The 13,423-nt window shown below is 59.5% G+C and overlaps 1 protein-coding gene across 3 annotated transcripts in view; it reads left to right on the forward strand.

Annotated features, from left to right (window-relative positions):
- Nucleotides 1-13,191, forward strand: part of TOM1 (target of myb1 membrane trafficking protein) — a 45,135-nt gene extending 31,944 nt beyond the window's left edge. For 2 of the 3 annotated variants that reach the window (XM_074226791.1, XM_074226793.1), the window contains 6 exons: nt 605-716; nt 1,432-1,552; nt 6,082-6,157; nt 8,161-8,220; nt 9,340-9,382; nt 9,752-13,191. In XM_074226791.1, the coding sequence (XP_074082892.1) occupies nt 605-716; nt 1,432-1,552; nt 6,082-6,157; nt 8,161-8,220; nt 9,340-9,382; nt 9,752-9,888 (549 nt within the window). In that variant the 3' untranslated portion in view covers nt 9,889-13,191. The remainder of the gene's footprint in view (nt 1-604; nt 717-1,431; nt 1,553-6,081; nt 6,158-8,160; nt 8,221-9,339; nt 9,383-9,751) is intronic. The other variant, XM_074226792.1, reaches the window with a different exon arrangement.
- Nucleotides 13,192-13,423: the final 232 nt, after the last annotated feature.

The raw sequence follows: 13,423 nt of genomic DNA on the forward strand, positions 1-13,423 counted from the left end.
AAATCCGGCCTCAGACACTTAATAATCACCTAGCTGTGTGACCTTGGGCAAGACACTGAACCCCATTGCCTTGCAAAAACCAAAACAAAATTCACTTTAGGGATCACTTTTTCCATGTGGTATTTTTCTGACCCCTCCAACATACAGACACCGCCCCCCAAGCCAAATGACCTTGTGTTATGTCTGTGCTGTCTCCCGTGCAGCCTCCTTGAGGCCGGGGGCTGTTTCCTCCCTGTCTCTGTGTCCCTGGTAGCCACCACCATGATAGGTGGTGATAGATGCTGAGTCAGCAAACACGGAGTCGACTCCTACTGTGTGTGGACCACAAAGAGAAAAGTAAAAAGAGCCTCCCCCCAGCTCCTCATCAGACTTAGAAAGCCCCCCAGATCAGCTGATTAGAGTAGATGAAGAGCCTGGTGTCAGAGCTGGGGCTCTGAGGAGGAGCTAGGCCTTTGCCCTTGCTCCTCACCCCCACCTGGCCTGGACAGTGCCCCCGCTGCCCCTCTCAGTTTCCCAGAAGCCAGGGAAGACCCCTAAAGTCCATGCTCTGAGACCCTGAACAGATGCTCCCGGGGGGGAGAATGACTGGGCTTCCCTCCTCAAGGTCCCAACTGAGGAGCCAGCGAACAACCTGATTGACCTCAACACCAGCCCTGCCCCAGCCGGGCACCAGCCTGAAGCCCCCAGCACCCTCTCCTCTCAGCTCGCCGGCATGAGTAAGTGAGCCCCATGGCTGGGCGTTGGGGAAGAGCGTCGGGTTGAGGATCGTGGCAGGGATTCGGGGCTCCTGTGGTCTTGAACGGTCCAGTGGGGCTGGAGCCCCCAACCTGGTTGCAACCCCCGGTTGGGTCAGCAGGTCATGGTCCCCAGCCAGGCCACCTCCTCCCTGGTCTCCCCAACGTCAGCAGGGGCCCCAGTAGCCCAGGGTGGGGTGGGCACCCTCCGGCTCCAGCCCTCCCGAGGGGCATTCAAGTGCCATCTCACCCAGTAACCCGCCGGCTCAGGCCTGGCTGGGGGCTGGGGTTCACTACTTGCTGGGGGCAACCTCAAGGAGGGCCTGGACCTGGGCATGGGCAGAGCTCCGCCATCCCACCCCACCCATCTTGGCAGTGGACCTCCAGGACTCCTGCAGGTGGAGGCTGGAGAACATCGGGTCCTTCCCATCTCCAGGCCTTTGTGCTGGCCAGTCCCATGCCCAGGATACTTGCCCTCCTCAGCCCCTCCCCCACCTCCTAGAATCCCTCTCTTCCTCCAAATCACAGCTCAAACCCCCCCCCAGCTGCTGGGCCCCAGGCCCCCCTCAGACAGAGATCCTGAGATCCTAGTGTCCCCCCAGACTGGCTGGATTCCTGCTGTTTGTCCTTTGTCACTGGCCGAGGCAGCGGGATCTCTGTCAGGACCCACTAACCACACGGCCTTTCCCCCCCACAGACCTCGGCGCCAGCAATGTCAGCGCCACACTCCAGTCTCTGAACACCCCGGGAAAACTGGAAGACGAGTTTGACATGTTCGCCCTGACTCGGGGGAGCTCACTGGCGGACCAGCGGAAGGAGTGAGTTGGGGCGGTGAGGGGGGTCGGGAGGCTGGGGCCTCTCCAGTCCTTGGCGCCCGCTTCTCAGCCAGGTCTTGGGCTCTCTTTTTACCTGCTCAGTCCCCCAGGTCTGGCCCTGAGTCCCAGCACTATGGGGAGGGGGTGACCCCATGATCCCTGGGATCTCCCCAGCCCTTGACAGCAGATCCCTTGGCAGCTCCAAGGGGCTCCTCTTGGGCCTCAGTTTCCTCATCTGTAAACTTAGGGGGATGGACCAGTGGTCTTTGGGGCCCGGCCACTCCGGCCCTCGGATCTCAGAGTGGGGCCCAGGGAGCCTGGACTGGCTAACCCATGGGGATCTTCCATGTCCTGTTCTGAGGGCCGGTCCAGCTTTTTTGGGGCCCTCCACCTCCCTTGTCTATAGAGTAAGGGGCCTAGACTCCCCTCTGGTCGTGGAGCTGAGACCCCTCGCTGGGTGACCATTCCCAGTGACATGAAGAAGCCTGGGAGGGTCGTCCCAGAGGACACCTGTGCATACGTGTGAGGGTGCCCCAGAAGGAGGGTGGAGGGACTGCACAGACGGAGCCTAAGTCAGACCCCTCCTCTGCCCCATCCCCTCACCCTCCCATGGAAGACTCAACTCGTCTTCTTCCCCCAGAAGGTTCCATCTCCGGGGTGTCCGGTAGCAGCAGAAATGGGCACCACCCGAGTTCTGCTCAGGAGCAGGTGCCTCCCCCCTGCAGGAGCTCTGGGGAACCCCGTCAGGGAGGAGCACGCCCCCATTTTGAAACAGGGAGGAGGAGGAGGAGGGGTCATTTCTGGCCTCAGAGTTGGCTTTTCCCTCAGGCCCCAAGTGTGGGAGCGAGGAGAGCAGCCCAGGCACCAGAGACCCAGGGGATGGAGGCTGGGGGGGGCCTCCCCACTAGGGCTGGTCCACTGTGGTCCAAGCTGTCCCTGGTTCTGGGCGGACCCACGGTGCCGCCCATCGCCTGCCGCCGGGTGGCATCTCTGGAGGGCTTTGTCTCACAGCCTCTCGCCAGCTCATCCCTTGGCAACTTTGGGCCGCGTGGCCAAGCGGAGGTACCCACGAGTGGACAGAGCCGTGGAGGCGGGGGCTGGAACCCAGCTCTGCCCACAGTGGCGGCTGTCTGGTGCCAGGGAGCACCAGGAAAAGAATTTAGAGAAAAGCTCAGAAGCTGCCCACGCAGACTGCCAGACAGCAGAACTCCTGGCCTCGGCCTGCTCCTCGCCCACGTCACCCTCTGTATGTTGGGCTGGGAGCAGGAGACCCAGGAAGCCCCCAGCCTCCCCAGAGGCCACTGAGCCTGACCTGGCGAGTCGTGGAAGACACCTCTCTGCCGCTCCATGGTGGGAGTGTGGCCGGGACCTCTCCTGTCTCCTCCCCGGGGGTCCATAGATCCCCAAAAAGCCAGAGAGATTTAGGGTACATCAGAGAGGCACAGAGAGAAGGGTCCTGCCTGGCCCTCGCCAGATAAGCGTCTTCACCACTCAGACCCTGATGGCCCCTGGTGGGAGAGGAGCTGCCAGGGGAGGGGAGGGGAGGAGAGTGGGCGGCCCCTTCTGGAAGGGGCAACCCCAAGTCCCACCCATCTCCAAGGCTTGTGACTGCAGCGCCTCTCTCCAAACTGTCCACCCGCCTCATCCTGGCCCGGCCAGCCTCTGACCTACCTCGACTTGGTTTCCACGTCTGTCACTTCTCCTGCCCATCCCCTCCCCCCACAGCACGACTGACTGATGGCTGACCCGCTCCCCCCAGGCCCTATGCACCCCCACCTCTACGCAGGGTCCCAGCACTGGGAGGGATCACCTGCCCCTGCCGGGCTGGGTGAGTGGCCAGCCCATGTGACGAGGGGGGCCACCATAAAGGCAGGACAGTCTCCCCGGCCCATGGAGGGCCTGCCGGACGAAGCCCCACCTGGAGCACACCAACCCCTTCTCCAGCGGACTGACCAGCCGGCCACGGCCGCTGAGGCCCCTCCGGCGTCTGTGCTTGGTGGATCGACTGGTAGCACCGGAGGCTGCTGCAGCCCCCTTCCCTTCCTCCTGCTCAGTGGCCTGGTGCCGCCATCACCTACAACAGCCCTTCGAGGACAAGGACAAGTTTGACCGCAGGTGTCCCCAGCCCAGGCGTCCAGCCACGCTGGGTTGGCGCACTGAGAAGGATTGGCAGAAAGGACACAGATGGCCTGACCCTGGCCCTGAGAACCCCCAGCACCACCACTGCCCCCTCACGCAGGAAGGGACAAGTCTACAGAATACACCCCGCAGGAGCCGGAGGGGTGGGACGCAGCGAGCAGTCACTGCCTTTCTGAAGGGAAGGTGGTTCCTGCGTCGCCACGGCCCACTGGCCTCATCTCCAGGCCCCCAGCTCAGCCTCCCCCCCTGACTAGCTGGGCCTCGTCTGGTCCAATCCCTTCTCTGACAGACAAGGAAACCGAGGCACAGGGGGACCTCGCAGCATCCCCAAGGGAAGCTGCCTCATGGGAGCCACATGGCGAGATCTTTCTTAATGATCTTGAGAGAAGTCAGCCTGGGGGGGGGGGGCTCCGAGGCTCCTCCGAAGCCAGAGTAGACCCAAGGGAGTCTTGAACCCAATCTGGACGTCGGGGGGCTGGGCCGCGTCCTACTCCTGGTGCCAGCCAGCCCCGTCGGGAGCCGAGTCCCCCGGGAGGCCTCCACCCTGATCTCCTGGGTCTCGCCCCTAGACACAAGAGCGTCGGCATCTTCATTTACCAACTGGGGAGACAAGGTCTGGGCCGCCGCCTGGTCTCCCCACCTGGGCCTGGAGACCCTGGACTCAGCGCCCCCTTCATGCTGACTCACTTCCCTAGGGAGGAGAATGGGGACCCCCTAGGGACTCAGACCCCATCACCAATGAGAGGAGTCAGGTGGGGAACGCACCTGGAGGTGGAAGATCCTGCATCAAATGTGTTTCCTGGCAGGGTGACCCTGGGCAAGTCATTTCTCTTTCCCAGCCTCAGTTTCCTCATCTGTAAAGGGCAACACCGGCCTCAACTTGAACCCCACCTCCTCTAAATTCTGGGGCCTTTTCTAGTTTTCCTCATCGTGCTGGCTGCACTTGTTGGAACCAGGGGCCGGTTTTGGTTTCACTCCTCCAGGGCTCCCCATAGTAGGCACTTAACACACGTCTGGGGAGCGACCCTCGGCCACGGGCCACCTACGTTCCGCTGCCCTCCGGTGTCCCGATGTGGCATCTGCATGGGCCCTCTGTCCACGGCAGCCTTGCATCCAGCCAGCCTCCACAGTGAGGGCCAGACCCCCCGACGTCACCCACCACCCAGGTGACCTCAAGCCAGGGCTGCACGTCAGCCCGAGACCCATCACCAGGGAGATGGGGGCGATCAGGCCAATGGAGTGGGGGTCCATGGGCGGGGCAGGGGAAAGAAGGAGGATCAATGTGGTGCCCACCCATGCCCCCCCGCCACCACTCTGGGAGCTGGACGCCATCAGGATCCCCATTTTATCGAAGAGGAGACTGAGGCAGAAGGGTGAGGTGACCGGCCCAGGGGCCACCCGGCTGCCTGTTAAGAGTCTGGATTTGAACTCAGGCTTCTGGACACCAGACCCAGCTCTCTTGGCCCCCAGCAGCCTCACTGGCAGAACGGCCTAGGTTGGGCACCAGGAAGTTCCAAAGGAGAAGACAGGAGACCCGGGTCTGAGCAGCAGAAGCTCCAGGCCCAGCGGCCGCCGTCGCAGCTGTTTATACTTCATTCTCCAAGAGGGCTGACAACATCAGCAGGGCAAGTGCCACCCTGCTCGCCTCCCTCCCTCATCTGAAGAACGGGGTTCTTCGGCCCAAGAGAGTGACTCCAACACCCTGGAAGTCCCTGCCATCCTCCTGTGACCCCTGCACTGCTCAGAGCTCTGATAGCATCCACACCAGGAAGGGGGCGCCTTCCACGTTGCAGATTACAGCCCCCCGCCTTCCCAGACTGGGGGTCTCCTCCATTCTGGGGCACTTTGCTTCAGGAGCCCTGGAGAGGAGGCTCCAGGGTTACAAAGGACTTGTCAGCGATGGATCCTCAGAGGAAGGATTGGGGTCCGGATGTCAGGGTTCCCCAGGACTAATGTCCCCCTCATGATGGGGGGCTCTGGGGCCTGGGCGTCTATGAATGTGGATCACTGCCTAGGTCCATTCTTACAGGGCCAGGGCCCCTGGGGGACCTGGGGGGCAGTTGCTTTCCTTTGTCCCTCTACCCCCTCTCTGGCCCGGGCATCCCATGTCTGTCACATGGGAAGGTCTCCTCCACCCCTCACAGCTCTGGGGGATTGGTGCTGCATGTCCCCATTTTACAGATGAGGAAACCAAGGTTAGGAGAAGTGAAGGGACTTGTCAAGGGTCTCACAGCTGACCCCCGGCCCCAGGCCTCCCCCATGTCCTGGTGGGCGAGGCCTGGACTTCGGCAGAGTCAGGCAACCCGGCCCAGTGGGGAGGCTGAGGCTGCACCCAGCCCTGCAGCAGCTTCTCAGGCTCCCGTGGCCCACACAGCCCCGTTTTTCTCTTTCAGAGTCAAGTACGAAGCCCCCCAGGCTAAGGACGGACTGGCTGGAGCTCTGGACGCCCGGCAGCAGAGCACCGGAGCGGTAAGTCGGAAATGCGCCGGCCATGCTGACGGTGCCCACTCAGGAAGCTTGTGTCCTCATGGATCCCGGGGTCACCGGGTGGAATGGGGAGACCCCGAGCACATCCCTTCAGCACTCTGGCCTCAGCTTCCTCACTTGTAAAATGGGGAGACTGGACTCAGGGCCCCTTCAGTCCAGATTTCATCCCCAGGCCCAAGATGCTGTGCCTTTCTGTGGGCACATGAGAGGCAACCCCCCCGCCATTACTGTGCCCTTGAGATGGGGGAGAGTGGGGCCTGTTGGCCTAGAGAGGATACCCTGGTCATCCAGGGTTGGGGTCCCCCAGCAATCCACAAAGTGGTGAGCATCCCATCACCGGAAGTATTCAAGCAGAGGGAATGCAAGAAAGGTTCCATCCCCCGAGCAGGGACTGGGTAGAATAACCTGGGATTTCACCTGCCGTAGCCCAAAGGCCTATGAGCTCACCTCTCATTGCTCAGTGCTCGAGGCTCTGTGTGAGGGGGTCCCGGGATGGAGCGGCCCCTCCCCTTCCATCCCTTAAAAACCAAAAAGCCACTCGGAACCAGTCTGCCCGCAGAGAGCACTTGGGCTCCTGGGAGACCCAGACCCTCGGCCGTTGTCCACCCTCTCTGCGGGACCCTTCGATGCTGCCATTGTCCCAGCTGGTTGGAAGGGAGCCGGGAGGAGGCGAAGCTGGGGGGTGGGGAGGCTGGGCCAGAGAGCCCAGGACAAGGGAGCAGCGAGATGGCGGCCGGGACCCAGGACCTCCTCTCACCTGGGCTTGGCTCTCCCTTCCTCTTCTGCCTCTGTGGCCCCAGACAGCCGGTGCTTCCTCAGGGTCAGGGTCTTGGCCTGGACCCCTTGGGAATAGGCCTGGGGAGAGCTTGCCCCCTGTCTGGGCGAGACTAGGGGGAGCCCCACGAGGGCCCTGCTGCCGGGCACTGGTTCTTTGGTTTTCTGGACCCTTCAGAGGTGGAAGTCCATGGTGGGGGGGTCATCTAGAGCCAGGGCCTAGGGTTTGATGGAGAAGAATCTCTCTCTGGGGCTTTTTCCATTCCTTCATTCATTGTGAGCCCTCCCCAGTCCTTGCTCTGTTCCTGTCCCCCTTCTCTAGATGCATCTCCCTCCCCTCCCTCTCTCCTCTCACTTGCCCTCCCCATCCCAGGTCTCATTCTCTCTGTCTCTCTCTCTGTCTCTGTCTCTTCCCCCCCCACCATTATTTCCTAGGCCCACCCCTCCCAGCTCCCCCGCTGCCTCTCTGGCAGCCAAGACCCCAGGCAGTAATCACTGACCAGACATCAGACCAAGCCAGTTTTCCTTGGTGGTGTGGCTTCTGTCCCTGGGCCCGGGTGGTCCAGGGGAGCCCCTTCTCCCGAGCCTCTGGAGAGGCTCCCAGATCAGGAAATACCCTCTACCAGTGCAGGTTGGCACCTTCTCAGCCTGGAGCCTCAGGGAGTTGCTCTCATCGGGCTGTAGGGGTGGGGCCCAGACTCAGCGTGGAGCCAGAGGGGTGGGCATGAGACCTGAGCCACCGGCGGTAAGAGGGCTCCGGCAACACGGGCAGACTCCCCAGGCCCAGCTCGCCAAGGGCAGCTGCCAGATTCCATCCTGTCTCAGTGTGAGCTCGAGGAAGAATCATCCAGACCCCTCCTGTGGACCTCAAGCCAACCTGGCCAGAGTCAAGGCCGCCGTGGGACCCCGGGCAGGTCACTTAGCCTGCAGACCAGGGGTGCCAAACCCCCAGTTAACCTTATCCATGTAGTGTTGTCTCGCCTTTTCTCACACACTTCCCTCAGGTGTCTTGGATCCTCTTCAAAAACGAGGGGCTGAGCACCCCAGCCTGGCTGGTGCCGGTGCTCTGGGTACCTCCCTAGGACTCAGATTGAGAGAAGGTGCCAGACTGCACTGGTAGAGGGTGCTTCTGGAGTCCTCCGCGATGCTGCTCAGGCAGCCTCCTCAGGGGCCCCCAGCCCGTCCTCACCCGTCTTTCTCTCTCCCTCCAGATCCCCGGCACCCAGGCCGCCCTCATGGAAGACATCGAGCAGTGGCTTTCCACCGACGTGGTGAGTAGCCCCGGACCCATGTAGGGCCTCTGGGGAACAGACAAGGAGCCTCGTCCTCTCTTCAGGAGGCGAGGCCGCCAGCACGCCCACCCTCCCCCTCCCCCAAAAGGATAAGAAAATCTCTACAAAGCAGGCAATGGTGGGTGCCGAGGAGGGATTCCCGAGGGGGGGTCCTCAGGTGGTCAGAGCTGGGCAGTGGGAGGGCTGGCACTGACAGGGAGAAGGCCAGACACCGTCCATGGGGGGTTGGAGGAAACTGAGGCCCAGGGCCAGAAGATTTACCTCAGCTCACAAGGCTGGGGGGCAGCTCAGGATGTCCTGTAGGGTCAGGGGCCACCTCCTCCCTACCAGTCCAGGCGAGGACCCCAGTAGGTACATTGATCATTCAAGGAGGAGTTAGACCAGAGGGTCCCAGGCCCCCCAACTCCACAATTCTAAGAGAAGATTCCCCCAGTGAAGTCAGACTTGGGGATTTGGTCAAGGGGCCAGTGTAGCCCAGCCCTTACCTGGCCCGAAACCATCACCTCCCCCTCCTCTCAGCAAGAACGAGTCTAACTGGGCCCCACGAGCTCCCATCTACTGGGGTGACAAGTTTGTGGGTCTGGGTGTGTCTACACAAGGGAGCAAGGGAGAGAAGGCAGGTCCCGGAGGTGGGCTGGGGAGGGGGCCGATCCCAGGCCATCAGGCAAAGGCTCAGAGGTGGGAGATGGCCCAGGAGGAGCCGGCAGCAGAGAGAGGGCGCCCCAAGGGAGTTGGATAGTGTGGGGGAGGCTGAAAAGGGAAGCTGGGCCAGGCCCCAGGCCAGGAGGAAGCGAGGGTCCGCAGGCTCCTGGACCGTGCTGAGACTTGTCAAAGCACTCCACAGCAAGACTGACCCTTGTGGTCCCTGGCTGCCCCCCCCCCCATTATTCCCTGGGGGTCAGTGAAGGCTGCCCAAGGCCTGGGGCTCCCTCGGTAGGACACTGAGGGTCTGCTTGTTGGGGATGCTGCAGGGGGAGAAGGGAGAGAGCTCCTCCCCATGTCCACCCGGCAGGACTTGGAGACCCAGGCCTGACGCAGTAAATGGAAAGGGTTTGGCTCACGCTCCCTGACCCCATGATCCTTTTCTTTCTCCTTCAGGGAAACGAAGCAGACGACTCCAAAGGGGTCACCAGCGAAGGTAGTGGTCCCCCTTCCTCCCCTTCTCCATCCAGCCCTTTCTCCCTTGTAGGCACACCCCACCCCCACCCCATATGAGCATCTTGTGGCTTTTAATGAACTCCATGGTTTACAATGAACAAACTTTATCCTTCCTCCATTTAAAAAAAAATTTCTTAATGCTTTTTAGGGTCTTGCTGCCCTTTTCCACTACTAACCCCCCACCCCAAGTAGAAGCCTTCCTTGTAACAAGAAAGCGAACCGACACATTGATCCCTTGTGGCAGCATATGCCCCACTCCAGACCAGGAGTCCACCACCTTCCCCCATCACAGCACACTTCCTCTCCTGTATTCTGCCCCTCCCAAATCCTCCTCTCTTTCTTTTCATTAAAGAATTTGACAAATTCCTGGAAGAACGGGCCAAGGCTGCTGAGAGACTCCCCAACCTCCCCAGCCCTCCGGAAGGGCTACCCGGCTCTGACCCCCGGAAGAAGAAAGACGAAAACAATGACTCCCTCTTTGCCTTGTGAGCCCCAGGTTCGAGGGCACTGTGCCCAAGGGGCCTGGAGGCCCCTTTCCTTTTACCTGCTAGGCCAGGGCCAGGGCGAGGAGGTCCTGCTGGGCCCCTCCCCTGGTGTCTCGGCATTTAGGCTGCTTTGGGGTGGTTTGTTAGTTTTTATCCCAGGAGGTAGCTTGGGCTGGGCCAGGACTTGGCAAAACCTAGGAGAGAGGATTGTCAGCTGTTGGGAGGGTAAGGGGGCTGGGCCAGGGGGCCTGGTGGCAGGAGGTCAGGGGCCAACTGCCTTCCGGCCCCTTCCATCCCCTCACCCTCCAACTGCTCCCTCTGTTGAGCATTTGTGGTTGCTGCCCTTAGTCTCTACCTGTGCCCCCTCCTCTCTCAGGGTGACCCTCCCCAGGGTGGCCTTCTCTGCCCCCGGCCCTTAGTTTGAGTTCTCTGTCCTGTCTGAGGATCCCATGAGGATGGACTGGGCTAGCCTTGGCCCCAGTTGTCCTCCGTCAGGTTTCTGATGCTTCTCAAGGTCCAGCCCTTGGACAATCCGTCCCCCTTTGTGCCAGCTGCCCCCCCACACGAGTCCTCCTTCCCAGGCTGGCCCTGGGGCCCTCGGGCCACAGACCGAGAGAGGCCCTTGGGGGTCCCTTTCTCGCACAAAGTCCATATACCAGAACAGGAAGGTGAGGGCCTGCTGACCCCAGGCCCTGACTGAGCAAGTGCACTTTCAGGGGGACCTTGAGGTCTTCTCCAACACCCCTCTGCCAGGCCTGACAACTGTTGTGCCTTAGAGCTCCCCGCTCGTGACATCCACCCACCCACCCATGTCCCCTCTTCCCGGAGAATGGGAGTCAGCATGGGGAAGGCCCCGCAGTGGGCGGCCTCTTCAGTGCCTGAGAACACACAGGCAGGAAGAAATGAGGACCTAGCTGGGCCAGGCGCCCTGGGCCCCCATGTACCTGGGAGACTGGACTTTTGTATATACCTTCTATTAAAGGTGGACAAGCAATGCCTCCAGTCCTGTGTTGGCCTCAGCTCTCCGAGGGGGCTGGATCCTGTCCCAGAGGGTGGTGTGCAGGCGGGAGTGAGCAACAGTAGCGTTCCCCAGAGAGTCCTCTGGTAACAGGCAGAGTTCCAGCTGCCCCGCTGGCCCCTCAGGACCCAGGCCCAGACTCAGCACCCCTGCCCACCCTGCACCCCCCCAGCTCCTGTCCACGCCGCCTCCCCCAGCCCCATCCATGGTGCTCCTTCCCCTTCACATGGTCACCTAGCAAAAGAGAACAGAAACTAGGGGACCCTAAGGAGCTTCCATTGAGCCACATCCAGAATGGAGTGGGCTTCCCTCTCGGGTAGTGAGTGCCCCATCACCCGGGGTGTGCAAGCAGGGAATACCAGAGAGGCCTCCAAGTTCCCTGGAATCTAACACACACCAGGGCCATACTGAGAAAAGCCCTTACTGTGTGCTCAGAGCTGACGCTACAAGTAGGAGTTGGGCAGGCCCTGTGTTCTAATGGGGGGCACAAACCAGGGGCAGCAGCAGGCCTTCACCCCTCCAGGTGGGACCTGGGCAGCTTACTCCCAAAACCCAGATCAGACCCTCCAGGCTCTAGGGCCCCCCAATCTCAGGCAGAGTCCACCCCCCGGTCTTGCAAACTGGAGCCGTCTCAGTGAAGCAGAGCAGCCATTGTGAGGCCGATGGAGGGAGCAAAGAGCTTCCTTTTGGCCTCCAGAGTCACAGCTTTCCTCACCACGTTGGCCATTTTGAAACAGAAGTTGCACTTGGCCTCCCTTAGCGAACATGGCATCTTGGGAACCATTTGAACTTTCTTTCCCAACTCAGGGACCTCGGGCACATCACTGAGCTTAACAGTGATGCTACACCAGTGGTCTGTCATCCCCTGGAGGGTCAGCCACAAGAATTAGAACAGTCTCAGAGACCGTGCCATCCATTCCTTGTCTGGACATTCCAGACATTCCAGCTTTGCTCGTACACCTCTAATGAGGGAGAGCTCACCACCTCCCACGACAGCCCAGTTCACTTCCTTTGTCAAGAGCAAGCTTCAGCCTGCCCCCTTGCAACTTTGCCCTTTCTTTCCTCTTGTGACCCTAGAATTTATTTTGTCCCAACAATCCTTCAGCTGGTTGAAAAGCGTCATGTGCCTTCAGCCAGTCTTTATGGAATATGGACTCGAGACCCTTCACTGTCCTAATTACCTCCCCAACCCCCAACAAATGCTGTCCTCTTTATCAAAACCTTCCTAAACTAGGGTGCCCAGCTCAGACCAATCATCCAATTGTGCACAAAACCCAATGAGCTGTCACCTCACCAGCCCCGCATGCCAGGCCTCTCCCTCCCATATTCTCGATCTGAGGACACCAGGGCTCTCATCTATATCTTAGATAAAGTATGGGAGAGGAGACCTGAGTTCAAATCTTAGTTGTGATCCTTGCTAGTCCATTTCTTCATCTGTAAAATGAGAAGATTGGTTTGGATTGCCTCTGAGGCCCGTCACTCACCGCTGTGCATCTCTGTAGCCCTTGGCTTTTGTCATGGCACCCCTGACTCAGTCCTCTTGGAGACCAAGAGTTCCATTGTTTCCTGGCCCCTGCTTTTGTAAACAAAAGACTTGCTTCAGGGACAGAAGGCCACCTCCCTGGCACCAGAGCATACCTAATTAATTAATAAATACTTACTGATTGATTGATGGGATTGGCTTCCCCAGCCCCCTCATGTTCCCACACACCAACTCCTGTCTCTTCCCTCATCTCCCCACACATCTCAGCATATCTAATTTGCTGTCTGCAAAAACAAACTAAATAACATATCAAATCCATTTGGAGCCAGCGTTCATTGTGGCTCCATGACCTAGGAATGCACTGGAATCAGAGGAAGGAGCTGTGGTTGCTGAGACTGCTACTTAAGTCCTCAGTCATCCTCCCCAAGTTATTTCCTTTCCTGGGCCTCAGTTTCCTCAAGTGTAAAATGAGAAGACTGCATCAAAAGGCTTTTGAGGTCCTTTATGGTCCTAGATCCATGTTCATGATCCACAGCACTAAGGAAAGTACTCGGCTGAGAGCCTGAGTCCTGGGTCTGATTCCACCTCTAACTCACCTCTTGGCTTTGAGCACAGCCTTCAACTTCCCTGTCCATAAGAGACTTCTGGTTAGGTGACCCTTCCAGCTCTGAAACGCCCAGGTTCCAGGGTGCTTTGAGACTCAGATGCCAGACCTGGAGTCAGGAAGATCTGAGTTCAAATGTGACCTCAGATCCTTAATATCAGTGACCAGTTTCCTCATTTGTAAAGTGGGCTGGAGAAGGAAATGGCAAACTACTCCAGTATCTTTGCCAAAAAAAAAAACAACCCCAAATGGGACAGACACAACCGAAACAGCTGATCCTCAACAACACAGACTCTCGTGGTGCACAAAGAACATGAGCTTGGGGACAATTCTTCTCTGTGACACAGAAGGCCTTTTCCAATTACTTGTAGCTCTAATATTAATGAATATTTGTGGTAGTGTTTTACGGTGTTTGCAAATCAGATTCTTTAAAA

This window comes from Macrotis lagotis, chromosome 2, assembly GCF_037893015.1.
Source record: "Macrotis lagotis isolate mMagLag1 chromosome 2, bilby.v1.9.chrom.fasta, whole genome shotgun sequence".
Lineage (NCBI taxonomy): Eukaryota > Metazoa > Chordata > Mammalia > Peramelemorphia > Peramelidae > Macrotis > Macrotis lagotis.